The 26,975-nt window shown below is 46.3% G+C and overlaps 1 protein-coding gene across 5 annotated transcripts in view; it reads right to left on the bottom strand.

The window, feature by feature from the left end:
- Window positions 1-26,975, bottom strand: part of SLC11A2 (solute carrier family 11 member 2) — a 71,236-nt gene that overhangs the window by 15,218 nt on the left and 29,043 nt on the right. For all 5 annotated transcript variants that reach the window (XM_053372608.1, XM_053372625.1, XM_053372601.1 and 2 more), the window contains 11 exons: window positions 26,363-26,482; window positions 21,350-21,456; window positions 18,645-18,715; window positions 14,755-14,822; window positions 13,850-14,005; window positions 10,499-10,657; window positions 9,030-9,113; window positions 6,879-6,998; window positions 5,755-5,904; window positions 5,276-5,349; window positions 2,757-2,910 (listed from right to left, as the gene is read on the bottom strand). In XM_053372608.1, coding sequence (XP_053228583.1) covers window positions 2,757-2,910; window positions 5,276-5,349; window positions 5,755-5,904; window positions 6,879-6,998; window positions 9,030-9,113; window positions 10,499-10,657; window positions 13,850-14,005; window positions 14,755-14,822; window positions 18,645-18,715; window positions 21,350-21,456; window positions 26,363-26,482 — 1,263 coding nt within the window. The remainder of the gene's footprint in view (window positions 1-2,756; window positions 2,911-5,275; window positions 5,350-5,754; window positions 5,905-6,878; window positions 6,999-9,029; window positions 9,114-10,498; window positions 10,658-13,849; window positions 14,006-14,754; window positions 14,823-18,644; window positions 18,716-21,349; window positions 21,457-26,362; window positions 26,483-26,975) is intronic.

Here is a 26,975-nt window from a genome sequence, read left to right as displayed (position 1 = left end):
AAACACATTGTGAGGGGAGCCAAGAGAAAAAAGTGTCACACAGCAGTTGCTGCCATTGCATGCCAAGAGGCAGATCTAGTTAACCCGACTAAAGAAATCTTAGCTGAGTGATTGTAGGAGTTTTAATCCAATTAAATGTGCATCACTGCAAGTCAGAAGAATACTTCAGAAGAACAACAAACAATTCCTTTTAACATGATGCACATATGCGCCAGGGCCGGCAGCTCCTTAAAAGAGGTCGTGCCCTCTCTTATAAGCAAGAAGAAATGCTTTTGCTAAAATGGTGCCTATGTTCAGAGCCACTAAGAAGGAGTTATGGCTGAACTAGGCTCAGAGAGCAACAACTGTAAGCTTTCATATATATTTTTTTTGTTTTAAGTCTCTAGCCCCTTTAGAGTGAAAGTTATGAAGCAAAATGTGCAGGCAATATGCTATGGAGAAATTCAGAGTTTCATTCTGGAGAAGGCATTTCAAAGACATATGCTTCAAAATGACATAAAGGGCAGATTTATGTTGTTTAAAAGGGGCCAAATTTCCCCTGCCATCTGGTATGTGAGAGGAGACTGTGTAGGGCGAAATTCAAAAGATATGGGTATGCACCCACGCTTGCTTTAAATATGTAAAATAAGAGTGAGGAGAGATTGCTCTCAGTCAGCCCATAACGTTTGCAAAAGGACACAGAGAAAAGTAGACCATCCCCGAGCCCAAGTATTTTAGGCTGCTGACTCAGGGGGAAACTGAGTAGGAAAAGGTGCAAGTGCAAGGAGGAATTGTATTTACAAGGGTAGTAGTAGTAGTAATAGTAATAGTAGTAATACTACTACTACTGGTTTCCCCAGCCAATCTGGGCAGCTCCCAACAGAATAACAAAACATCAAACATTTAAAACTTCCCTAAACAGAGCTGCCTTCAGATGTCTTCTAAAAGTCAGATAGTTGTTTATTTCCTTGACATCTGATGGGAGGGCGTTCCACAGGGCAGGCGCCACCACCGAGAAGGCCCTCTGCCTGGTTCCCTGCAACTTCCCTTCTCGCAGTGAGGGAACCGCCAGAAGGCCCTCAGAGCTGGACCTCAGTGTCCAGGCTGAACGATGGGGGTGGAGATGCTCCTTCAGGTATACTGGGCCGAGGCCATTTAGGGCTTTAAAGGTCAGCACCAACACTTTGAATTGTGCATCTTCTACGGATGCAGCGAAACCTGTGCACAGACACACACTTGGTGCACGCCAGGATCAACATCAAGGAGGGTCAGGCTAGCCTGCAACACAATTTTAATGCCTCAGGATCCAATCACATATATGGGAGAAAGTTAAAGTGTAGATTCTGAAATACCATGTTGGGAGCTAAACCAGCTCCTTGTCACCCATGACCCCAGTGTCTGAGGCAGGAGACAAATCTCTTCCCTCCTTGATAAACTGCAGCCAGTGTCAATCTTTTCTATAAACCTTGTGGGAGCCATTTAGAACTGGGTTTAGTGCTATCTGCATAGGCCCTCCCCTTCATTTGCATAGTCACATCCTGGGATTCAATGATGGGAGCTGGTTTTTAAAGAGATAAATTTTGGGACACACACACAAGGTTGTTGTTTTGTTCTGGGAAGAACAACCGTTTCTGAAAATACACCCGCTGTTTTTGAAGTAAGTCAGTGAGAACGCTATCATGTAGCCTCAGGTACAAACTTCTAATTTACTGGGCAATCCATCTCATTTTCCCTAGATAAGGTTATTTTTAAGCGGGAAATGATGCAGATACAGAAACTGCTATGTGCTAGGATGCATTAAGACACCTACAGTGAGGGGGGAAAGTATTTGATCCCCTGCTAAGTGATGGACGTGTTCTAAGGTTAAGGACTTCTGGGAAAAGATTTATAATGAGCTGAAAAAAATGTTGAAAAATACATTTGTTAAGAAACCAGAAGACTTTTTACTTGGTATAATAGGATTGGAATTGCCCAAAAAAGATGTCAAAAGACTATTTTTGTATGCCACTACAGCGGCAAGACTGCTATTAGCAAAAAACTGGAAATCCCAAGAAACACCAACGGTAGAAGAATGGCAGATGAAGATGTTGGAGTTTATGGAGCTGGCCGAACTGACTGGGAGAATCCGCGATCAGAAGGAAGAGGAGCACCAAGAAGATTGGAAGAAATTTAAAGACTATTTAGCTAAATATTGTAATATAAGATAATTGGAAGGTACTTGGAAGTATCTGATAGGCCTAGGATTAGAATAAGAACATTGTATAGTAATATGGATTTAAGCTAATAAGAAAAGAGATGAGGATAGTAATTTGAAGGACTTAACTGCATTAGAAAGATGATTTTGGAAAACTGTTATAAAGGTGTTACAATGAAATTCAGTTAGTGGGGAATTGACAAAGTCAGAGTACAGTGAAAGTTAACTTGGATTCTAGAAGTAATAAGTGTTTCTATTCTTTCTTCTTTTTGTATTGTAAGGTGTATCGTTTTGTATTTTTTATATGTCATTTTTGTTATAAATGTGGAAAATTAATAAAAAGAAATTGGGGGGGGGGAGAGTATTTGATCCCTTGCTAAATTTGCCCATTTGCCCTCTGACACCTGGCAGTTTCCCAGTGTGCTGGAATAGTATTGCCTGGTAAACGCCATAGATTTCAAAAAACCACCTCTAGACCAGGTGGGGGAACAAAGTCAAGCTTCCTAGTAAGATGTAAGTCTTCAAAAAGGAAAACTACAACATCAACAACAACAACAACGCTACAAACCCACCATTAACTTACCAAATATGCCACGAAGGCTAGGTAGACAATGCTGAGAAGTGAAGCAATCACATAATAGAGGGTTTGTCCCAGGCCAGTTACATACGACACCACAAAATACATGTTGATGGCGCAGATGATAAGAATGAGAATTCCCCCAGCGATCTTCCAGGCCCTAAAAGTCAAATTAAGAAACGATTATTATAGCGGGAGGAGATGAATTGGGAATGACTTGCAGCTATGCGGAATGGTTGAGAAGTGCAACAGAATAGGCTTAATACTCAACCCCTCCCCCACCCAAAAAAGGGCTCCCAAAAACGAAGTCATGTGACCACATTTACAGAAACCACCTAATACCCTAGAAGCCTACAGGATGGGGCTCTGCAGTGTGGGGGCAGGGGAAACTGATGTGGAAGAGCAACCAAAAGTGTGTTCATGTGTATTGAAAATACCGTATTTTTTGCACCATAACACTCACTTTTTTCCTCCTAAAAAGTAAGGGGAAATGTCTGTGCGTGTTATGGAGGGAATGCCTACGGGTGGCATGCCTACGGATTTTCCTCCTCTAAAAACTACGTGCGTGTTATGGTCGGGTGCGTGTTATAGAGCGAAAAATACGGTACATACAGGGCGAATCTTTTAAAAGAGGCCCCGTGGAACATGTGCACTCTGAATCCACGGAGCCTCTTTTAAAGGACTCACCCTGTATATGTGTGTGTGTGTATGATATATGTGTGTGTGTGTATATATATGTGTGTGTATATATGTACATATAAATAAAAGTGTGTGTGTGTGTATATGTGTGTGTGTGTGTGTGTGTGTGTAATATATATATGAGTTGTTGTTGTTTAGTCGTGTCCGCCTCTTCGTGACCCCATGGACCAGAGCACGCCAGGCACTCCTGTCTTCCACTGCCTCCCGCAGTTTGGTCAAACTCATGTTAGTAGCTTCGAGAACACTGTCTAACCATCTCATCCTCTGTCGTCCCCTTCTCCTTGTGCCCTCCATCTTTCCCAACATCAGGGTCTTTTCCAGGGAGTCTTCTCTTCTCATGAGATGGCCAAAGTATTGGAGCCTCAGCTTCAGGATCTGTCCTTCCAGTGAGCACTCAGGGCTGATTTCCTTAAGAATGGATCAGTTTGATCTTCTTGCAGTCCATGGGACTCCCAAGAGTCTCCTCCAGCACCATAAGTCAAAAGCATCAATTCTTCGGCGATCAGCCGCCGTTATGGTCCAGCTCTCACTTCCATACATCACTACTGGGAAAACCATGGCTTTAACTATATGGACCTTTGTTGGCAAGGTGATGTCTCTGCTTTTTAAGATGCTGTCTAGGTTTGTCATTTTCTCCCAAGAAGCAGGTGTCTTTTAATTTCGTGGCTGCTGTCACCATCTGCAGTGATGAGGTATGTGTGTGTGTGTGTTTGTTTGTTTGTGTGTGTGTGTATGTATATATATATAACTGCAATTATTATAGTGTAAAAGTGTAAAAGGTTCGGCAGCTGGCAAGTCACTGCATGCATTGCTTTTCAAGTATTTATGGAGACGGGCTGGATGTTGATTTTTTTTGTTACCTGTGGCAGCGGTGGTTGCACACAGCTGCCCGGCGAAACACAGAGAAAGATGTTGCCCAAGAGTACAGCAAACTAAAATGGACACGTGGTCCTGGCATCCCACAGAAAAGCTGCAAAGCTACAGGTTCCACTGGTCGTACTGACTATAAAACACACTCCACACATTGGAGGGAGGGTCCTTGTCCTTTTTTTATTTACAGGGTGGGAAGAGAAATACTGTGTGCATACAGGCACACGCACACAGTCCTATGCTCATGTGAAGAGTGTCCCTTCATAGTAATAAAGCGAAGCCTCAACTTGCTGTGGAATTACATCCAGGGCATTGGTTGGGAAAGGCGAGGGTTGTCTTTGTGTGTGTGTGTGTGTGTGTGTGTGTGTACACATATACAGGTGCTGAGATTTAAAGTGGCTTGCCCAAGTGACAACAGTTCCCAGATACAGTGGCACCTTGGTTTAAGAACAGCTTAGTTTATGAACAGCTTGGATTAAGAACGCTGCAAACCCGGAAGGTGGTGTTTTGGTTTGTGAACTTTGCCTTGGAATAAGAACATGTTTCGCTTCCTGTTGAGTGTGTTCCATTTGTAAATTGAGTCCTCCACTGCTATGGGAAAGCATGCTTTGGTTTAAGAACGCTTTGGTTTAAGAACGGGCTTCCGGAACAGATTAAGTTCGTAAACCAAGGTACCACTGTACAGTCATACCTCGGGTTACAGACACTTCAGGTTGCGTTTTTTGGGGTTACGGATGTGCCGAAACCTGCAAGTACTGGAATGGGTTGCCCGCGTGTGCGCAGACGCAGTGCTGCGGGTTGCAAACGCTGCAGGTGGCAAACGTGCCTCCCGCACGGATCACGTTCACATCCACTGTATTGAGAAGTGTCTGCTCAGAAGCAATATTATGCATCTCAGTTTTTACCCTTCTCAGGTCCCTCAAGGATGTGCTACGCATGCAATCCTTCATACTTACAGGCCATTGGCGAAGTCATTCATCACAGGACGCAAACTGGTGAATGTGAGGACTGGAATTAATGCAAAAGGAAGCTGGAAAGGAAGAAAAAAAGGGGGAGGGAGATATTGCTCAAGAAGGTATCCTAAACTTGGGCTTCCAGCTCTGGATTTCCTCCTAGCTGGCCTTACAAGACTCACCCTCATGGCTATGATATTTCCCTGGAGGGTAATGGCTTGTCCCCTTTAGCATACGAAAGAACCTGCATTGCACAGGTCTGACTTTCCACGTAGAAAACAAATGGGCCCTAGACTGCTAAACCAACTCAGTATGTGCTGAGTTTCCTTTCACTGGACTGCTAGGTTTTATTATTTCAAATCCCTGCTTTTGAAAACCAGTGCGTCGAACCTGGATTCCGTCATCCCTCCCAAGCCTTTCCGAGGGCAAATTTCGCTGCGGCCAGTAAATATGCCCCCACAACTATTCTTCAGGACTCTCACCTGCAGGCTCATAAGAACGTTGAGGAAGTCGTTCATGCCAGTCAGGCGTTCCACATCTTGGAAAATGGCAACCAGGAGGGTGGGCGTGATGGCAATGGAGCGAGTCAAAACCACTCTAGCAAAGCGCGACCACTTCAGATTGAGGAACCCCTGAAACAAGCAAAGGGGAGGCAAATGACCCGAATAGCCAGCAGAGCTCAAATGTCATCAAACAACAGTTTGTAGGGTGGGATACGGGTACAAGGAAGACATTCTCAGGTTAACTAGCTAGTTTTCAGCTTAATGCTCAGAACCTTCACAAAGATACGCTCGCAACCTTCCAGTATTCTCTCACTTGATCATCATTTACCTTTGTGTGTCTTTCATTTTCATAAACATCACTCCATGGTGATTTTTTTAAATAAAAAAATAATCATTTTTATTTATATAATCATAAATGGAAAACCACGGGACGTGGGTGGCACTGTGGGTTAAACAACTGAGCCTCTTGGGCTTGCCGACGAGAAGGTCAGTAGTTCAAATCCCTGTAATGGGGTGAGCTTCCGTTGCTCGGTCCCAGCTCCTGCCAACCTAACAGTTCGAAAGCACGTCAAAGTGCAAGTAGATAAATAGGTACCGCTCCGGCAGGAAGGTAAACGGCATTTCCATGCGCTGCTCTGGTTTGCCAGAAGCGGCTTAGTCATGCTGGCCACATGACCCGGAATCTGTATGTATGACCCGGAATCTGTATGTAAGCTATACACTGGCTCCCTCGGCCAATAAAGCGAGATGAGCGCCGCAACCCCAGAGTCGTCCACGACTGGACCTAATGGTCAGGGGTCCCTTTACCTTTAAATGGAAAGCCATGCAAAGTCTGATTTTTTAAAAAAGGTATTAAAAAATGCCATTAAGACAAGTTTTGTTGTTTGTTTTCTTAGTCCCAGCATCTGCTCTGAAGATGCTACACAGCAGCCTAAGTTATTGCATGCTGCTTTTCTTGCATACACCCGAAAGCATACACCCACAGGTAACTGAACTGTTTAGACCAGGTTGCGACATCTCCATCATCTCATCCTCACTCAAGTAAGGAAAAAGGTTCCTGGTTGACAAACATATGCCAACCTGGCCAAAGAGAGACGAAATACCTCCATGACAAATTGTCCAGAGTATGTTCCCGTCATTGTCGAACTCTGACCTGCAGCGAGAATCCCGATAGCCCAGATGTAGAGAGCAGCCGGGCCAAAAGAACAACCCAGAACAACACCCTAGAACACAGAAGGATTCTTGTCAGTGATGTGTAAACGTAAAATTCTGAGGGGGGAGGGCAAATAAAGACTTACAATTTAGAGCTGCCAAGGCAGCAATCTAATGCAATTTGTTAAAATCGCTATTTAGATGAGGTTGGCCAATTTACTCAAACAGAACATGAACTTGAAGGTCAGGGCTACTGCACACATACATTAATTTTCATAAATATGCCAGTGCCAAATGACAGTTAAGCTGTCAACTTTCCATTTTCCCAAGAGCAATGAGCTTGCACTATTCCTTTGGATGGGAGGAGAAATAAAAAAACCTCCCTGAGGTTGTTTGCAGAACACTAGACCCAATCGCTTTCAGGGAATCAGTGTGTTTTTACATGAGTAGAATGTGTCCTTTTATTTAAAATGCACCTCTGGGTTATTTGTGGGGCCTGCCTGGTGTTTTTACATGAGTAGAATGTGCCCTTTTATTTAAAATGCACCTCTGGGTTATTTGTGGGGCCTGCCTGGTGTTTTTACATGAGTAGAATGTGTCCTTTTATTTAAAATGCACCTCTGGGTTATTTGTGGGGCCTGCCTGGTGTTTTTACATGAGTAGAATGTGCCCTTTTATTTAAAATGCACCTCTGGGTTATTTGTGGGGCCTGCCTGGTGTTTTTACATGAGTAGAATGTGTCCTTTTATTTAAAATGCATCTCTGGGTTATTTGTGGAGCATAGGAATTTGTTTGTTTCCCACCCTCCAAAATATAGTCCGGCCCCCCACAAGGTCTGAGGGACAGTGGACCGGCCCCTTGCTGAAAAAGTTTGCTGGCCCCTGCACCAGAGCAATGAAGGGGAGACCCAAAATTGTCTAATATTTGCATCTCCTCTCTTGTCCTTCCCTGCTAAGTCCAGAGAAAAGACAACGGCTGAAACATTGAAATCAAAACTTTTGCAAGGTGTTTTTTTGTTGTTTTTTTACAGACGACATATGGATTGTTGCCCTAATGCCCGCTAAAGCATTGTCTCCAGTTTGAAGTGGGGTTGGTTTTTTTGGGGGGGGTGGGGTATGTCGGCATGTAGTCCACCAGGTTCTCAAAGATCTTTGATATCTCCTCTTTAACTTCCTTCTGGAACTTGTTAAACCTTCCTTTTTAAGGCAAATTTGTTCACTGTCCACAAAACGGAAGATTTTACAACTTTGCATATTAGTGTTTTTCAGAGGTAGGTTATGATGGTTTTTAATTTGGACAATGATGGTTTTTTATTTGACGCTGGTGGCGCTGTGGTCTAAACCACTGAGCCTAGGGCTTGCTGATCGGAAGGTCGGCGGTTCGAATCCTTGCAACAGGGTGTGCTCCCGTTGCTCGATCCCAGCTCCTGCCCACCTAGCAGTTCAAAAGCACGTCAAAATGCAAGTAGATAAATAGGTACCGCTCCGGCGGGAAGGTAAATGGCGTTTCTGTGCGCTGCTCTGGTTTCGCCAGAAGCGGTTTAGTCATGCTGGCCATGACCTGGAAGCTGCATGCCAGCTCCCTTGGCCAATAAAGCGAGATGAGCGCCGCAACCCCAGAGTCATCTGCGATTGGACCTAACAGTCAGGGGTCCTTTACCTTTTTAATTTGGACTTTTAGCCAGCATTCTTATAGAGCTGTGTTTATCACTGCTCTTTTTAAAAGTGATAATAGAAGGAGATAAAAGGGAATGTAGACACTGTACAAGCTAAATGTTATTGTGTTCTGCTATTCCAATGGGACCTCCTGCACCCCCGAAAATCTGCTCCTGGGGGTCTCTCTGGAAGATTTGAGATGTGTGCTTTGGGGGGGGGCAAGGGGGAAGAGGAGGGAAAGTCCCAATGTACCAGTGGAAGTCTGCTTGCATAACATTAGATTCAACCTTTCCTTGGCTACACAAAGGTTCTTCATGAATTTTAAATGCAGTCAACTTTGTTTGTGGGAGCAAGGGCTGAAACGATCAAAGACGATTCTGAGCCAAGCCCAATTATTCCTTTGCTGCCTCAAGAAAAATGCATATTTCCGTTCAAAGACCTACTCACCCCTTTATAGATATCGACATCCAGGGTCCCATTTGATTGAAACAACGAAGGTGGAGCAAAGGTTTTATTTGCACACATTTCTTGCTGCAAAGACAAATTTTGACATGTTTCAAAAACAACGTTTTCACAAGGTTGGTCCAAGTATGAGGAAAGGAACATATTGCTGGGATATGATATGATATGATATATGATATAATATATGTGGAGAGCGTATTAACTTATGGTCTGTGTGTGTGGTTTGGGAGCTGCACGGCCAGGGAAAAAACAATGCTATCCAGGGTTGTAAAGACTGCAGAGAGAATAATTGGGTGCGCTCTTCCCACCTTAGATCAAATCTATGCTGCCAGGTGCCATAATAAAGCGGCAGAGATAGCGCAAGATAGTACGCACCCCGGAAATGATCTCTTTCAGCTTCTGCCTTCTGGAAGAAGGTATAGGGTTATAAAGGCCAGGACTAGCCGCCTGAGAAACAGTTTCTACGCAAATGCAATTCTGGTTCTAAACGCAGCATAAGGGATCTCTATAGTATAGTGTATTTTTAAATGGGGTTTTAGAGTTTTTAGGGGGTTTTGAATGTTTTATGTAGTTTTGTAGTAGTTTTATGTAGTTTTGTAGTAGTTTTATGTAGTTTTGTGGTAATTTTATGTAGTTTTTCAATTTTATTGTTCTGCATGGGACAATGACAATAAAGATATAATATAATATAATATGATATAATATGATATAATATGATATGATATGATAATATAATATAATATAATATAATATAATATAATAGCTGGGAGATTCCATCAGGATGCAGCAGGAGAAATGGGATGTAATAAAATAATAATAATAATAATAATAATAATAATAATAATAATAATAATGATGATTTATTTATACCCCGCCCTCCCCAGCCAAGGCCAGGCTCAGGACGGCTAACACCAAATATATAATACATTAAAAACACAAAATCAAACAATTGATTAAAACACAGCTCAAAATCACAATAAAATCAGAATAGAATTAAGTAGCCAACCCACGAATCACAGCCATGAAGGTAGGAATATTAAATATTCGCCAGGCACGGTCACCTGTGCTGGTCCCATATGTACGGTCGCTCTATTTATTATTTTGAGATCCAAGCAACTCCCCTTTTCCTTGAACTGTTTCCAACAGGTCTTATAGGTATTTTGTAACCAAGAATCAGTGCCTGGGCTTGGCTTCCCCCCTTCTTTTCCCCATTTGCTTTTGTGTGATCCTCTTTCAGGCTGCAAATGTGTGGGCAGTGCCTGCCTTATTACTGATCTTCACAAGCCACTCAAAGGATGCTTTTTGACAGAGGAGTGCGACATAAATGCTTCAAATATTGGTTTAGTTTGCATCATGCCAAGTTACTGGTATATATCCTGTTCCCTTCTGGGAATGCTTTAATTAATATTATGGAAGAAAGTGTACCAGAAAAGAAACAGAGAATAGGGACTCACCAAGTCTTTGTTTGTCTTTCCGAAGAAGGCTTGGGCAAAGACCGAAACGACAAAGACGTTTATAATGAAGGAGATGAAGAGGGCAATGCAGGATTCTATGAAGAAATATTTGTTGGCCTCACTGACCTCCTTCTTGTTGGCCCGATTCACCTGTCGAGACTGGACAGAAAGAGAACAGGTTAGCACAGCCTGCAAGAAGAGGTTGATTCAAGGCCGTGTCCAAGCCAACAGGTGGCATCCTCTGCAAATTCTGAATATTCGCCCATCTTTTGAAGGTCAATAGTTAGGTGGGCTAGGCTGTGTACAAGGGTCTCACAGATACATGCTGTATGATAATGCACCTGTGACGACACCAGCCTTTCGGAACAGAAAGTTCATGTATGGGAATTTCCACCTTGGCCTACCCAACATACTGTATTTTTCGCTCCATAAGATGCATTTTTTTCCTCCTAAAAAGTAAGGGGAAACGTGTGTGCGTCTTATGGAGCAAATGCAGGGGGGAGGCAGGCAGGAAAGGCCCGCAAGAGCACACAAGCTCTGCGTGGCTCTTGCGGGCTTTTCCCCAGGAGGGAGAAGGGACTGACTGGCCGCGTCAGTCCCTTCTCCCTCCTCGTAGAAAAGCCCACAGGAGCCGCACGCTCCTTAAAGGGTGCACGGCTCCTGTGGGCTTTTGCGGGAGGTGGGGGAATTGCCATAGCCGCGCGCAGCCTCTCCCGGCTGGAGAGGCTGTGCAGGGCTAAAGAGGAAGCCAAGAAAGCGAGTGGGGTGGATCCCACTCACTGTCTTGGCTTCTTTGCTCTTTCGGGCTGGGAGGGAAATAATATTTTTTTTCTTGATTTCCCCCTCTAAATACTAGGTGCGCCTTATGGTCAGGTGTGCCTTATGGAGCGAAAAATACAGTAATACTAGAACCTGGGTTCGTCTAAGAAAGCTGAATCCTGGAAGATTCGGAACAGGGGGAAAAGAAAGCACTCCTTAATGCAGCCCATATGCATCTGCTTGGCCACCATGAGAACAAGGATGCTGGACTACTGATGTGGTCCTTTTTTAGTTCAAGATGGGAACCACAACACATTTTATACAGGGACGTGAATTTAAAGGGAAAACACACACCACTGAAAACTATAAAGGTTATAAAGCTGTAAAATATCCCAAAGAGGGATGTTAACTCTGTTCACTCTTCTCAAAAGAGTGACTGGATTTTAGAAACCTATCATGGGCTGCAACAATCCCTGTGGTGTCCTGCCAACATAACAGGCAACCAAGACTAGGGTTAAGGTAAAGGTAAAAGGTAAAGGACCCCTGGACGGTTAAGTCCAGTCAAAGGCGACTGTGAGGGTGCGGCGCTCATCTCCCTTTTTAGGCCGAGGGAGCTGGCATTTGTCCACAGACAGCTTTCCGGGTCATGTGGCCAGCATGACTAAACCGCTTCTGGCGCAACAGGACACCATGATGGAAGCCAGGGCGCATGGAAACGCTGTTTACCTTCCCGCTGTAGCGGTACCTATTTATCTACTTGTACTGGTGTGCTTTTGAACTGCTAGGTTGGCAGGAGCTGGGACAGAGCAACGGGAGCTCACCCTGTCACAGGGATTCAAACCACCGACCTTCTGATCAGCAAGCCCAAGAGGCTCAGTGGTTTAGACCACAGCGCCACCCACGTCCCTCTAACTAGGGTTACGGTAACAAGCCACAACTGCTGTCTTCCTGGCCGCTGAGCTAGGGGGGCCTGTGCCATGAGAGAAGCTCTGGCTTCTTCCCAACAGCCTGCACGGTTGTTGTGGTGCATGGATGAATGCCTTTCATGGAAGGCTGATTTGAAGGCATCAATGGTAGGCACAATTTGACTGCTGGGCGGTGAGAGTATCTTTGGCCTCTTCTCCGCTCCCCCAGCATTACTACCGTATTTTTCGCCCCACAGGACGCACCTAGTTTTTTGGGGGGGAAATAAAGAAAAAAAAATTTATTTCCCCCCCCCAGGTGCGGGGCTGGGGCGGGGGAAGCCTGAGCTTCCCCCGACCCCAGCCCCCAGAACAGGCTGCTATCCGCAAGCCGTGGGAGAGCTGCGCAACTTCGTGCAGCTCTCTCACGGTTAGCGGAGGGCTGCGCGAAGCCTGAAGCTTGGGGCGTGCTGAGCTCAGCGCGCCCCAAGCTTCTGGCTGCAGGCAAGGACTTCGCTAGCCGTGGGAGAGCTGCGTCTCCCACGGCTAGTGGATAGCTTCCTGAAGCCTGGAGAGCGAGAGGGATCGGTGCGCACCGACCCCCCTCGCTCTCCAGGCTTCAGCGAAAGCCTGCATTCACGCCATAGGACACACATTTCCCCTTCATTTTTGCAGGGGGAAAAGTGCATCCTATAGGGCGAAAAATACGGTATTTTAGCACAGCGAGCAGTATAGCAAAGGCAGCCATTTTAACTATACCACAGGATTGATTTCCCAGTGTGTGTGTGTGTGTGTACACAGACGTGCGAGACAGAAGCAACAGTGGTGCCACTGTGTGATAGAACAGGCGGCCGCTTCAGAAGCCAAGTGTGTGAAGGTTCACAAGTGTGACTTCGTTGTGTGGCATTCGTGAGTGTATGGTTATTTGATATTTTTTTTCCAATGAATCCGGGGACACTTTTTTTTTTGAAGCGAGTAGCAACAGGGAGTCAGTAGTGGGGATGTTGAGGCAAAAGACCCTGGGACCAAGCACACATGCATTTTGTATTAAGGTGCAAAGCCCTTCTTTTGCACCCTGTGAAACATAAATGCGCAGAGTTTTTGAAAAACTGGGCAACAGTGCGCCACCTGCCCGTGACTCCTGAGCCTCCACCAATCTCCTGCCCCCTTCCTCCTTTGTTTTGACTGATGGGGGAGGCTCAGGAGTCACAGGCGGGCGGCTGTTGCCCAGTTTTTAAAAAAACTCTGCACATTTATGTTTCACAGGGTGCAAAATAAGGGCTTTGCACCTTGCCTGGCAGAGAAACCATGTGTCTTGCGCCCCTCCTGGGCAGCACCCACCCGCCCGCCCATGACTCCTGAGCCTCCCCCGATCTGTCAAAACTAAGGGGGCAGGAGAACTGCACCGCCGGACATCCCTGGTTCCCCTTCAACAGTGGCGGCGGCAGCGAGCAGCTCCTGAAGCCAGCCAGAGCCAACTGCGCTACCAGGCAGGCTCTGGGCTGCTGAGGCGGCCACTGCCACGTTTCCTGGGGAAAGATTTGCAAATCTGGGGACATTCCGGTGACGGAATTTCTCCGGGGACAGATTTGCAAATCCGGGGACTGTCCCCGGGAACGTCTGGTAATCCTATTGTGAGGGAAAAGACTGAAGTGAAAATCGGCAAAAAACAACAATGTCCCAAGCTTACCTTGACCAGCGCAGAATGCAAGTACATGTTGTGCGGCATGATGACAGCACCCACGATCCCGACGGCTTGCTCTAGCTGAGGGATGCCGCAGCCTTCACAGTATGGCATGAACATCCCTTTCAGCAACTGGCCCTGGTCTGGTCCCACCCTAAAATACTGTAGGGACATAGAGGATGGCCATTAGCACAGCTGGAATCGCAAGCGGCCTTGGGCAAGACACAGGTGTCTACTTTTAGACCAATGCAGCAATGCCCTCATGAGGTACTTGCCCCACCTCATACAGTGCAGCCTTCCACAGACATTTACTGAACTACAACTCCCACTAACCCTGACCAACGGCCACGCTTGCTGTGGCTGATGGGAGTTGTAGTCCAAAACACCTGGAGGCCACTGGTTTGGGGAAGACCAAGGCAGCAAATCTCTCTTTTCAGCCCACTTTTAAATGGCCATGTTGATACAGAGCATTAGATCTATTCATCTGTACCCTTGGGGTGTAACAGATTTTGCTGACTGCACAGTTGCTGTTTTATTTTCATATCTGGCTCTGATGAGAAGTTCTAACAACATTTTATTGCTAATATTTTATATTGTTAGCCACCCCGTGCTTCCATTGAGAGGAAGGAGGGGATATAAACATGATAAAATAAAAATAAATATGAAGGAAGGTGTGAATGCATCACCACCACAAAGCTGCAAATTTCACCCTTATGGGAAATCACAAGCTCATCCCAAACTATATGAAGACCACTTCTCTGGCCAGTCAAATTGTACCAACACTTACGTGAAACCACTAGAAGATGTCAGATAGAATCATCTAGTTCAACATGTTTTGTTACATCCTAAATGGGAAAAGTCACTTTTTAATCTCTAATGCAAAAACCCCACATATTAAAAAGCAATGTTACCTCATATCCAAACGTAAGGGCCATAATGGTAATCAGGAACCCGAAAAAAGCTTCCAGTTTCCTCAAGCCTGAAAAAGACACAGATGCACTTTTAAAAGATACTTTGGGAGCCAAAAGTCCTTTCATACGGTCCAGAATAGTGAAAGCATTTCCTCAGTGCCTCACCTCGTCACACTGGGCATCAGGTCAAGCAGCACCATGCGCATTTACACACCGCACAAGTTGCTCTCCCGGGGCGGCATTCAACAAAATGACATGCATGCCTTGAATGTCCAGCACAGTGTGAGGCCCTTCCATTCCGCAAGGAAAATTCCTTGCACTGATGGAACAAGCAACTTAAGTGGTGCATTGAATACAACTGTTAGGATGCAACTAGATCAGCAGTCAAAATATATTTTCAATCTCGTTCCAGCACCCAGGACAACTATATTCTTTTGCTAGAACAGAAGATCAGCTGTACTATAGGGACAGAGCGGTTCGCAATTGAAGCATGCCCACACATGGACGGGTACTCTAATTCAGGAGAGAGGGGGGTGGACAGTCTTCAAATAATTTTAAAGAAGCAAAAGAGTCCATCGAGTGGTCTGTCACTGGAGGAAGAAGAGGAGAACCATGCTGGCATTTCATTTCTAAAGACCCATATGTGCCCCCCTGTGCTTCAGAGGTGCAACGGAAACAAATTCCAATTCTAGCATGGGCAAACGCTCCCCTAAGTCTTTCACAATTTAACAAGTTTGAAAAAAGAAAAAGGAAAACAGGCAATTGAAGAGGTGGGGGCAGGGCAGGTAGGAAAGGCTGAATTGCAGCGTCTCCAGCAATGAAGAGACCAGCAATTTTCATAAGCCAAGTACAGAACATTTCCCAGAACACACACACAGAGAGAGAGAGAGAGAGAGAGAGAGAGAGAGAGAGAGAGAGGGGCTTGGGTTGGTGTGGGAAGAGAACTCAGCAAAAGCATTGTGGCTTCTCTCTCAGACAGGAAGGATTCCATAATACTGAGTGACAGGTGCACACCTGCATCACAAAATGGAAACTCTTTCCAGCCCAATCCCATGACATTTACTTGAAAGGAAAGTCTACCAAGCTCAATGGGCTTTCTTTCCATGAAAAGTGTACACAAGAAGAAGAAAAGTTTGGATTTGATATCCCGCTTTATCACTACCCGAAGGAGTCTCAAAGCGGCTAACAATCTCCTTTCCCTTCCTCCCCCACAACAAACACTCTGTGAGGTGAGTGAGGCTGAGAGACTTCAGAGAAGTGTGACTGGCCCAAGGTCACCCAGCAGCTGCATGTGGAGGAGCGGAGACGCGAACCCAGTTCCCCAGACTATGAGTCTACCGCTCTTAACCACTACACCACACTGGCTCCTAAGCCCACCAGCCCATAGAGCATTAGAGGCCATGTACAAAGGCTGGTTCTTTGGCGGAAGGTGAGGCAGGGAAGAGCGAATGGCAATACCAAACCAGGAAGTTGATTACTATAGGAACGAGGAAAGCCACATGTCAAGGAATTACCGTATTTTTCGCTCGATAACACGCACCTGACCATAACACGCACATAGTTTTTAGAGGAGGAAAACAAGAAAAAAAAATTCTGAATGAAACAGTGGATGTATCATTTTTGTGCTTCATGCTGCGGCCACAGACATGTGATTTGACGGTGAGTTTGGGGTAGCCCAATGCAAAGATCCTGAGGATCCATGTGGATCCATGCTTTGTAACCACGTTTTTGCACCATTGCAGCCCCAGGCAACAGTGGGTGCGTGATTTTTTTGGTGCAGGCTGTAGCCATGGACATGCTATGTGATCTGATGGTGAATTTGGGGTGACCCAATGCAAAGATCCTGAGGATCCATGTGGATCCATGCTTTGTAACCACGTTTTTGTACCATTGCAGCCCCAGGCAACAGTGGGTGCGTGATTTTTTTGGTGCAGGCTGTAGCCATGGACATGCTATGTGATCTGATGGTGAATTTGGGGTGACCCAATGCAAAGATCCTGAGGATCCATGTGGATCCGTGCTTTGTAACCACGTTTTTGCACCATTGCAGCCCCAGGCAACAGTGGGTGCGTGATTTTTTTGGTGCAGGCTGTAGCCATGGACATGCTATGTGATCTGATGGTGAATTTGGGGTGACCCAATGCAAAGATCCTGAGGATCCATGTGGATCCATGCTTTGTAACCACGTTTTTGTACCATTGCAGCCCCAGGCAACAGTGGGTGCGTGATTTTTTTGGTGCAGGCTGTAGCCATGGACATGCTATGTGATCTGATGGTGAATTTGGGGTGACCCAATGCAAAGATCCTGAGGATCCAATTGGATCCGTGCTTTGTAACCACGTTTTTGCACCATTGCAGCCCCAGGCAACAGTGGGTGCATGATTTTTTTGGTGCAGGCTGTAGCCATGGACATGCTATGTGATCTGATGGTGAATTTGGGGTGACCCAATGCAAAGATCCTGAGGATCCATGCTTTGTAACCACGTTTTTGTACCATTGCAGCCCCAGGCAACAGTGGGTGCGTGATTTTTTTGGTGCAGGCTGTAGCCATGGACATGCTATGTGATCTGATGGTGAATTTGGGGTGACCCAATGCAAAGATCCTGAGGATCCATGTGGATCCGTGCTTTGTAACCACGTTTTTGCACCATTGCAGCCCCAGGCAACAGTGGGTGCGTGATTTTTTTGGTGCAGGCTGTAGCCATGGACATGCTATGTGATCTGATGGTGAATTTGGGGTGACCCAATGCAAAGATCCTGAGGATCCATGCTTTGTAACCACGTTTTTGTACCATTGCAGCCCCAGGCAACAGTGGGTGCGTGATTTTTTTGGTGCAGGCTGTAGCCATGGACATGCTATGTGATCTGATGGTGAATTTGGGGTGACCCAATGCAAAGATCCTGAGGATCCATGTTGATCCGTGCTTTGTAACCACGTTTTTGCACCATTGCAGCCCTGTTTTTGCATCAGATCATTGCTATGTGATCTGATGGTGAATTTGGGGTGACTCAATGCAAAGATCCTGAGGATCCATGTGGATCCGTGATTGGAACCACGTTTTAAGTAGGGAGGGAAGGAAAAACATAGAAGCGACAAGGAGAGGGGTGTGCAGAGAAGCAGCTGGCTAAGAATGCAGGAGAGGGGTTTTACCGGAGGGAGGAAAGGAAGGCAAAAGTCCCCCCCCCACAAGCCAACCAGCTCTCTCTCTCTCCCCCCCCACCTGCATGTTGCCTTCGAGTCCCAGACGCACGGAGAGGAATTAGAAGGAAGGACGCTCTGCTTTCCACTCTGCTTGCCTGGAGGGGAGGGGTTTTCTCTGTTCTTTGTTCCGTTTGAGCAAACACAGTAAGGAAACAGAAGCGGGTGGGCAGTAAGACCCTGAGGCAGAATGCAGGAAAGCAGCAGCTTCCTCTTTCCTCCCTTCTCCGGACGATTTGATATTTGCCTGATTTTTGCCTTCACTCGCGCTTGTCAGCTCCAGGGACCACACATTCGCTCAATAACACGCACAGACATTTCCCCTTACTTTTTAGGAGAAAAAATCTGCGTGTAATAGAGGGAAAAATACGGTAATCATTTTGAATCAGTAGCCATTTCCCATGCAAGACATCATGCCGCTGGAATCCACAGCTTTTGCAAAGTGGATTGTGAGACTTCACCTACAATCTGGACAGCCACACAAGCTCTGATCCTCATTCCCAGCAGGGCCTCCAATGTAGAGTCTGTGTTTGCAAAGCGAGTTGCAGGCAAAAGCACTTTTCCAGGATTTTGCAACCATGCCCCAATGAATAGCAGGGCCTACTCAGAGTTGATTGCGAAAGTGCTCTTGCTCCACTCGTCAGATTACTAAGGACAGGAGGAGGAGCGCTTATATAAGAAAGGAGCTTACCGTACTTGTCCAGGAAGAGAAACATAAAGGTGTCAGCAATTGTGATGAGAACTCCGCCCCATAAAGGGATTCTGCAGGAAGACAAAACAGGCGGAGGAGGTTTCAGGGTGTTCTAAGTGCATCGGCTGAAAACCAAGTGAGGCCAATTCCCCTTTACGTTCACAGTCTGTTTAAAAATGTTGGGAAAGGTGGACAAAATACTTCCCTATTGAGAGGCAAAGAACCTGGGAAGCCTCATTCAACCGTGGAAGGGGAGGGAATCAGATAAGAGAAAGTCACAAGGAACGCTAAGCATGTTTGTTGAAAGTTTATGGGGTGAAACGCTGCGTTTTCCCAGTGATGAAAAAAAAATGGGCAGCAGCCTGGTTGCTACAACTGGCTATGCCCAGCTAAGCTCTGAACCCTGCGGGCATTTTAGAAAACCAGTGGCCCTTTCAGGATGGGAAAGAGAGTGGGGCCAGGATGACATTGCCATGCCTTTCGAACAAGGGTCATATCTTCCCTCCACAGTAGCCATTTTTTATAAAAAAAATTACCGTATTTTTCGCTCTGTAGGACGCATCAGACCATAGGAGGGGGAGAACAAGGGGAAAAAATTCTCCCCCTCTCTGCTCAGCGCCCCTTTCGCGAATGCAGGGGGGAGGCAGGCAGGAAAAGCCCCCAAGAACCACACACAAGCTTCGCGCGGCTCTTGTGGGATTTTCCCCAGGAGGGAGAAGGGACCGCCGTTCCCTGACCTGTTTTGGGGGCTGGGGTCGGGGGAAGCTCGGGCTTCCCCCACCCCCGGCCCAGCAAGCTCCAGGAGCGGAGGCAAGGCTGCCTGAAACCCCCTGAGCGCATCCTATGTGCGTCCTATGGAGCGAAAAATACGGTAAATATTGCCTAGCAATTCTGAACAATAACATAAAAATTCAGTGTTAAGAAGTATTCAGAAAGGAACTGGAAGAAATAAGGCAACTATCAGAATGCTATGGTAGCCCTGCCTTATACAGAGTCAGACCAATTTGTCCCTGTAGCTCAGTATTGTCCACACTGGCTGAAAGCAGCTGCTCAGGGTTTCAGGCAGGGGACATTCCCAGTCCCAGGGATTGAACCTGCGACCGTCAGTATGGAAAGTCTTTGTTCTACCCATTGAGCTCTGGTGCTTCCTTCAGATGCAATCATATAAAATAAGGGGCACACAGTTCCATTTAATTTATAGCCGCTGCATCCTGCCCTTCAGGATGGAAGGCTTCCAGAACAACGGAAGAATATCAACCATAAAACATTCAGAACCCAGTATACAGTTGTGACTATTTTTCTTTTTGAGAGGTGGCAACCAGCATAGGAAAAGTGCTCAGAAAGAAAGGTGAATAATATCACGTCAAGAAGTTTGAACATTCCTACAGAGGAAAGGTTTGAGATTTATTAATTTTTCAGTTTGCCAGTGGCGATTTGTCACATAAAGACTAGAAATCATCAAGATAAAATGCGTAATAGATTATAAACATGTTCTCGCAACAGACGGTATTGTGTCAAAACACCCCTTATGTGGGACTGTGCAAAGCTAGGTTTCCCAGCAGACAAGGGCTCTCTTGGCAATGGAATTCCCAGTCTAGGGTACTGAATTCCTTGTTGCAGCGCTCATCTCACTTTATTGGCCGAGGGAGCCGGCATACAGCTTCCGGATCATGTGGCCAGCAGGACTAAGCCACTTCTGGCGAACCAGAGCAGCGCACGGAAACGCCGTTTACCTTCTCGCCAGAGCGGTTCCTAATTATCTACTTGCACTTTGACGTGCTTTCAAACTGCTAGGTTGGCAGGAGCAGGGACCGGGCAATGGGAGCTCACCCCATCGCAGGGATTCGAACCGCCAACCTTCTGATCAGCAAGTCCTAGGCTCTGTGGTTTAACCCACAGCGCCACCCGCGTCCCCAAAGATTCCCTACCCCTGGTTTATTCTACGTAAGGGGGGTGCATTATGGGAGAGCTGGTGGCAGCAAAGAGGAGACAGCATATGGGAGGAATGGCTTTGCACTACCAGAGCCTCTCTCCTGCAGAAATCAGTGAGCTGAATTGCAAATGTTTAGAAATGTTGTGTGGACATAGCCGGCCAAGGCCTAAGCTGATTCAATAATGCCTTTGTGGAATCCTATGCTTGAAGGTTCTCCAGGATCCAAGGAAAAGACACATCCCCAAACCATTTGCACCATCCCTGAATATGGAAAACGAGAAAGTTAGGATGAATGGTTCCAGCCTGAGTTTCTCAATGATGTAATCCTGCAGCCAAGCTCGGCTTTCCTTTGGACCACATCAGTGAGACCGAGAGGGGGGTCTTTGCAACCCAGGACCTCCATACACACTGCCCAAGCTTGCACCCCAGAGAGGTGATGTTAATGCAGTGGTTTGACTTCACCCTTAGAGGCGCACTCCATTGTCTCTCAAGACAGACGGGTGCCAACAACTAGGTTTCTACATGAAGGGAGTTTCTTTTTCACAAGGAGGTACATTCAAGCATCTGGACTTTCCCAACTGCATTCTGAAATTTTGACAGTCCTAGGAGGGCTGTGCCACGTTTATTATTTTTCCATATATAGACCAGCCATCAGACGTTCCACTTTACACACAGCAGAAGGGCACTGCAAGAAAACAAACCATGATTTCCCTTGTTCAGAATACAAACTGGTGACACCACTCTAGAAGCAGAGGACAAAAAGGCAACTTACATCCCAACAGACAGGAGGTGAATGGCGATTGCTGAGCCGATGACTTCTTGCATATCTGAGCCAACAATGGCCAGCTCCACCATCAACCACAAAATAATCCGAGGGACCTAAGAAGCAATCAAGAATTTTGTTTTATACACACACACAAAATTTGAAAGAAGCAAATAGGGAAAACAAGGATATACACCCAGAATTTTTAAAAAAACCACAAACACAACTTCCATTGTTAGTTTGTTAATACGAACAACCTTCCTACTATGAGGTATCCTAATGGTACACAAACAACCATATTTCCGCAAGCAATTAGTGACTTTCTTCTTCACCCAATCTTAACCCTTTTTCTCTCCAAATATACTACTTTTTGCCCATCAATCTCATGTGCCCCAGGGATCTGCCCTAGAACATCAGCCACCTTGCTGGAAGAAAGTAAGCAGCTCTGGGTCTGCCTGGATGGAAGACTGACTGGGAACCACAAGGATCTCACATTGAATTCCATGATGAGGATGATGATAATTTTATTATTTGTACCCCGCCCATCTGATTGGGTTGATAGCAGAAAGGTGTCGCTAAATAAAAAAATAAAGCTTTTCTTTTTCCAAATCTTTCTTGAGCAACTGAGGTGCACACCAGAAAGATTTGCCCACTTCTACTTGATAGGGTGGGATGTGGGTGGCGCTGCGGGCTAAACCACAGAGCTTAGGACTTGCCGATCAGAAGGTTGGTGGTTCGAATCCCTGCGACGGGGGTGAGCTCCCGTTGCTTGGTCCCTACTACTGCCAACCTAGCAGTTCGAAAGCACGTCAAAGTGCAAGTAGATAAAAAGGTACCGCTCTGGCGGGAAGGTAAATGGTGTTTCTGTGCACTGCTATGGTTCGCCAGAAGCGGCTTAGTCATGCTGGCCACATGACCCGGAAGCTGTACGCCGGCTCCCTCGGCCAATAAAGCGAGATGAGCGTCGCAATCCCAGAGTCGGTCACGACTGGACCTAATGGTCAGGGGTCCCTTTACCTTTTTACTTGATAGGGTGGAGAGAAGGAAAAGGAACCCTTCCTGGGCCTCCGTTTCATTTCTATATAGCAAAACCTGATGGTAAAAAAAACCCACAGAAGCAGCAATACATATTTATTCACATGAAGCAGGTAAGCTTGAAAGCTTGCTAATAATGTTATCTATAAAAAGGTAAAGGTACCCCTGACCGTTAGGTCCAGTCGTGACCGACTCTGGGGTTGCAGCGCTCATCTCGCTTTATTGGCCGAGGGAGCCGGCGTACAGCTTCCGGGTCATGTGGCCAGCATGACTAAGCCGCTTCTGGTGAACCAGAGCAGTGCACGGAAACGCCGTTTACCTTCCCGCCAGAGCGGTACCTATTTATCTACTTGCACTTTGATGTGCTTTTGAACTGCTAGGTTGGCAGGAGCAGGAACCAAGCAACGGGAGCTCACCCCATTGTGGGGATTTGAACTGCCGACTTTCTTATCAGCAAGTCCTAGGCTCTGTGGTTTAACCCACAGCGCCACCCGCGTCCCTAATGTTATCTATATTTGACAGCTAATATTAGGCCCTAATATTATCAAGTGTTAAGGCTGTTTAAGCAACAGGAGCACCACAGCTTCTGCCAAGGCTCCTAACTGTCCTTTTGCAGCCACAGATATACCTGTCATGCGTGTGGCATCAGGTATTAGATTTAATAGTTGTACGCCACTTCCCTAAAACAATATTGAGCTCAAAGCGGCTCACGGCAATAAAGCCTCACGGAAAAATTAGCAAACAACACCTCCATCAATATAATTGTGTGGAAACACAACAGCACGGAGTTTTAAAAGAAGAAGTAAACAATGGATGCAGCTCAATCGAAACTCAGAATGATTAAAAATAATTGATTAGAAATGGCTGCTTAGCTCAGCGCAATTCGACATGATCCCTTTGGGGAAGGGAGGAGCATAATCACAGGCAGAAAGTTCTTCTAGCACAAGGTGGGTGGGGAAACTGGTCTTGTTCTGCCCTGGACGAAGACACACTCGTTTGCCATGGCATCAGGTGAGGGGAAACTGATGAGCCAAAAAAACAGCCTTGCGGCCAAAATGGTGAGGCCTGGTGGACCTAATTGAGCGAATGAGCCAGAGGGAACCCACTGTAAAAAGGTAAAGGGACCCCTGGCCATTAGGTCCAGTTGTGACCGACTCTGGGGTTGCGGCGCTCATCTCGCTTTATTGGCCAAGGGAGACGGCGTTTGTCCGCAGACTGTTTTTCTGGGTCATGTGGCCGGCATGACTAAGCGGCTTCTGGCGAACCAGAGCAGCGCACGGAAACGCCATTTACCTTCCCGCCGGAGCGGTACCTATTTATCTACTTGCACTTTGACGTGTTTTCGAACTGCTAGGTTGGCAGGAGCAGGGACCGAACCCACTGTATTAGGGTCTAATTCCTGTGGATCAAACCAGACACAGCGACAGAAGCAGATTGAAAGGGGGCGGAAGATCCCCAGTTACCACAGACACTGAGCAATAAAAATAACAGCCTCTGCGGTCTGTTTTTAGAAATCAAACACTTCTGATGAGGGAAAGGATTCTGCATCTGCTGACCGGCAACCATCTACGTGGATTACACTGCCCGGAATTTGGCAAGTCCTGAGCCAACAGACACCAACAAGATTTGTAATGCCAACTTTCAGCTACAAGGGAAGCTCAGTGTGAAGATACATGCTTTTAAGTAAAAAAAAAAATTAAATCCTTCTGCAGAGAGCCACAATGAGCTTTCGGAAGGCACTGCCCATTAGAGCCACGAACAACAGTGAAAGGAAACTTTTCAGCATTTTACCGTATTTTTCGCTCTATAAGACGCACTAGACCATAAGATGCACCTAGTTTTTGGAGGAGAAAAACAAGGAAAAAAATATTCTGAATCCCAGAAGCCAGAACAGCAAGAGGGATTGCTGTGCTGCAAAAGCAGCGATCCCTCTTGCTGTTCTGGCTTCTGGGATAGCTGCGCAACCCGCATTCGCTCCATAAGATGCACACACATTTCTCCTTACTTTTTAGGAGGGAAAAAGTGAGTCTTATAGAGCAAAAAATACGGTGGTTTACAAAATTGTCCCTCCTTGCATTAGCTTCCTGCCTGATGCTACCAAGAGGAAGAACAGCAGAAGTACAAGGCCAGGCGGGACAAGCCTACATTTGCAGCTCTTTCTTTGACAGTATCGGCCCTCCCAGAAACTGGCCCCTCCCACATGGTTTTTGGAGGCTGTTTTGAAGAAGCTGTGCTGGAGCAGTTTCCACACCACCTTAGTCCCAGGAGATCTCAGAACGCAGCTTCTTCCTCGTTCAGTTCATAATAATAATAATAATAATTTATTATTTATACCCCGCCCATCTGGCTGAGTTTCCCCAGCCACTCTGGGCGGCTCCCAATCAGTGTTAAAAACAGTACAGCGTTACATATTAAAAACTTCCCTGAACAGGGCTGCCTTAAGATGTCTTCTGAATGTCAGGTAATTATTTATCTCTTTGACATCTGATGGGAGGGCGTTCCACAGGGCGGGCGCCACTACCGAGAAGGCCCTCTGTCTGGTTCCCTGTAACCTCACTTCTCGCAATGAGGGAACCGCCAGAAGGCCCTCGGCGCTGGATCTCAGTGTCTGGGCTGAACGATGGGGGTGGAGACGCTCCTTCAGGTATACAGGACCGAGGCCGTTTAGGGCTTTAAAGGTCAACACCAACACTTTGAATCGTGCTCGGAAATCGTGTTCAGGGAAAATAGTTACTTGGAATTGCCTGGCTTGGCCTGGGACTCAACTCAAACCCAACTTCCTATTTACCAAGGATGTTTTAATGCAACCCCCGGGGGAGAGGAAGTAAATAGATGTGTCAAGTTCTGAATACCCCAGGAGGAAACTTAGTCCCGGGTTAGCTATAAGCACACACATGACCACCCAGAGACACGTCACCAGAAATAAGATGGGGGCAGACAAGGAGGGTTTGCTAATCCTGGTGTTTTGCAGCTGAGATCCACATCCCTAGGCAACTGTGTCTTGCCAAAACAAGCCTCAAAAGAATTCCACAGCCAACAAAATACTCCTATGTGCTTGTTTAAATCCAAGCTTTTAAGCAGACTGGCTTCTTCAAAGACTAGCGATTAAAGTGATTATGGAGAGGCAACACAAAGCAAATATTGCACGAGCGTAGCAGAAAAGAGGAGGAAGGAAGAGGCTAAGTTGCAAGGCTGCCTGGAAGCCACAATCCCAGCCCTGCAATTCAAAATGCATGCAATTTACTCTGTGCTGAGAGAAGTGCTCTCTGCACACATTCAGAAGACATTCAGATACTCACTTTAAAAAAAAAGCCCTGGGTTCAAGGTAAGAGCTGTATGGGAAAGTCAGGGCAAGCGAGCAAATTCTCCTCTAGGTAATGGAGGTGGTGATGATCTTAAAAGAGGGGTGCACTCAGATTCACATACCCCAATTTTCCCTGATTGGGAACCCCTGATTTAAAGGGCTGGCAGAGATGCAGTTTTGCCTAATTAGGGTAAGGGGGCGACATCCACAGTGCAGCCGGTGCTTTCTTTATATGCAGAAATAGTGCAAAAGCCAGAGGATCTGGAGGCTGCTGTAGTCTTTCCAACTTCACTTCTAGGTCTCATTAACTCCCCTGCATGTTGCTCTTTGGCACAAGGCATCTGCCTTCCTCCCATCTGTTTCTTTTTGCCTTTCTGGATCTGCTTCTGTCCCTTGCATGCATCAAGTTCCCTTATACTCTTTGGCTACAGATCTATGACTTTGAGAACAGCCTGGCATCTTCAGGAGCCTCTTGGGACTTGCCACAATTCCTGGCCCCCCTCTTCCAGGCCTGTTCAATCCTGCCTCTACTCAACTCCCCTGTTACCAGTTATCACCCATATTCCAATCCTGTCTAGCTGCTTTTAACACACGGGGAGATCTGATCCTACAACAAGGTGCATTCCTCTGCTCGCAACAAAAGCACAAGATAAATTTCCAAATGAATGGCTCAATTCACTCACCTTGGGATACTGCCGGTTGCATACTTCTGCCAGATGAAGTCCGGTTACCACGCCCAGCCTCGCTGCCAGACGCTGCAAAAGCAAGCCAATGATCGTGGCTAGCAAGAGAACCCACAGCAGCTGAAAGGCACAAAAGCACAAGCAAGGTCAAGAGTAGCCAAGATATGAGAACTCTGGGAGCCAGCCAGCCAGCCTAAGGATTCTGTTTCCTAAAGTGTGTCTGCAATTCTTCATGAATTAAATACAGACGCAGCCTCAAACCACTCTCACAACCAGAAACAGGGCATGGAGGAGAACACAGCTTTCAATTGCACGTGTTTTATCAAGAAATAACTGCTGAAGCAGAATATCCAGACATGTCCAGGCTACGTGACACATCCACTGGCATGTGAACTGTAGTCTAGAGACTTCTCTGTTGAATATTCTTACCCATCTATGCAAAAGAATTACAACCCCCAGCTTCCTTGGAGAGTACCATTTGGCAGGACTGTTGAAACCGGACAGGGCAGGAATGTCTTCAGGAAAATATACTGCTAGATTTCAATCTAGCTTTTTATGAACGAGGAAACCAGCAGATTCCTCCTCTGGTAATGTAAGCAATCAAGCTTAAGCC

The sequence above is a fragment of the Podarcis raffonei genome, chromosome 2 (genome assembly GCF_027172205.1).
Source record: "Podarcis raffonei isolate rPodRaf1 chromosome 2, rPodRaf1.pri, whole genome shotgun sequence".
NCBI lineage: Eukaryota > Metazoa > Chordata > Lepidosauria > Squamata > Lacertidae > Podarcis > Podarcis raffonei.
The sequence above is the reverse complement of the archived record's forward strand: the minus strand, read 5'-3'. Positions and strand labels throughout refer to the sequence as shown.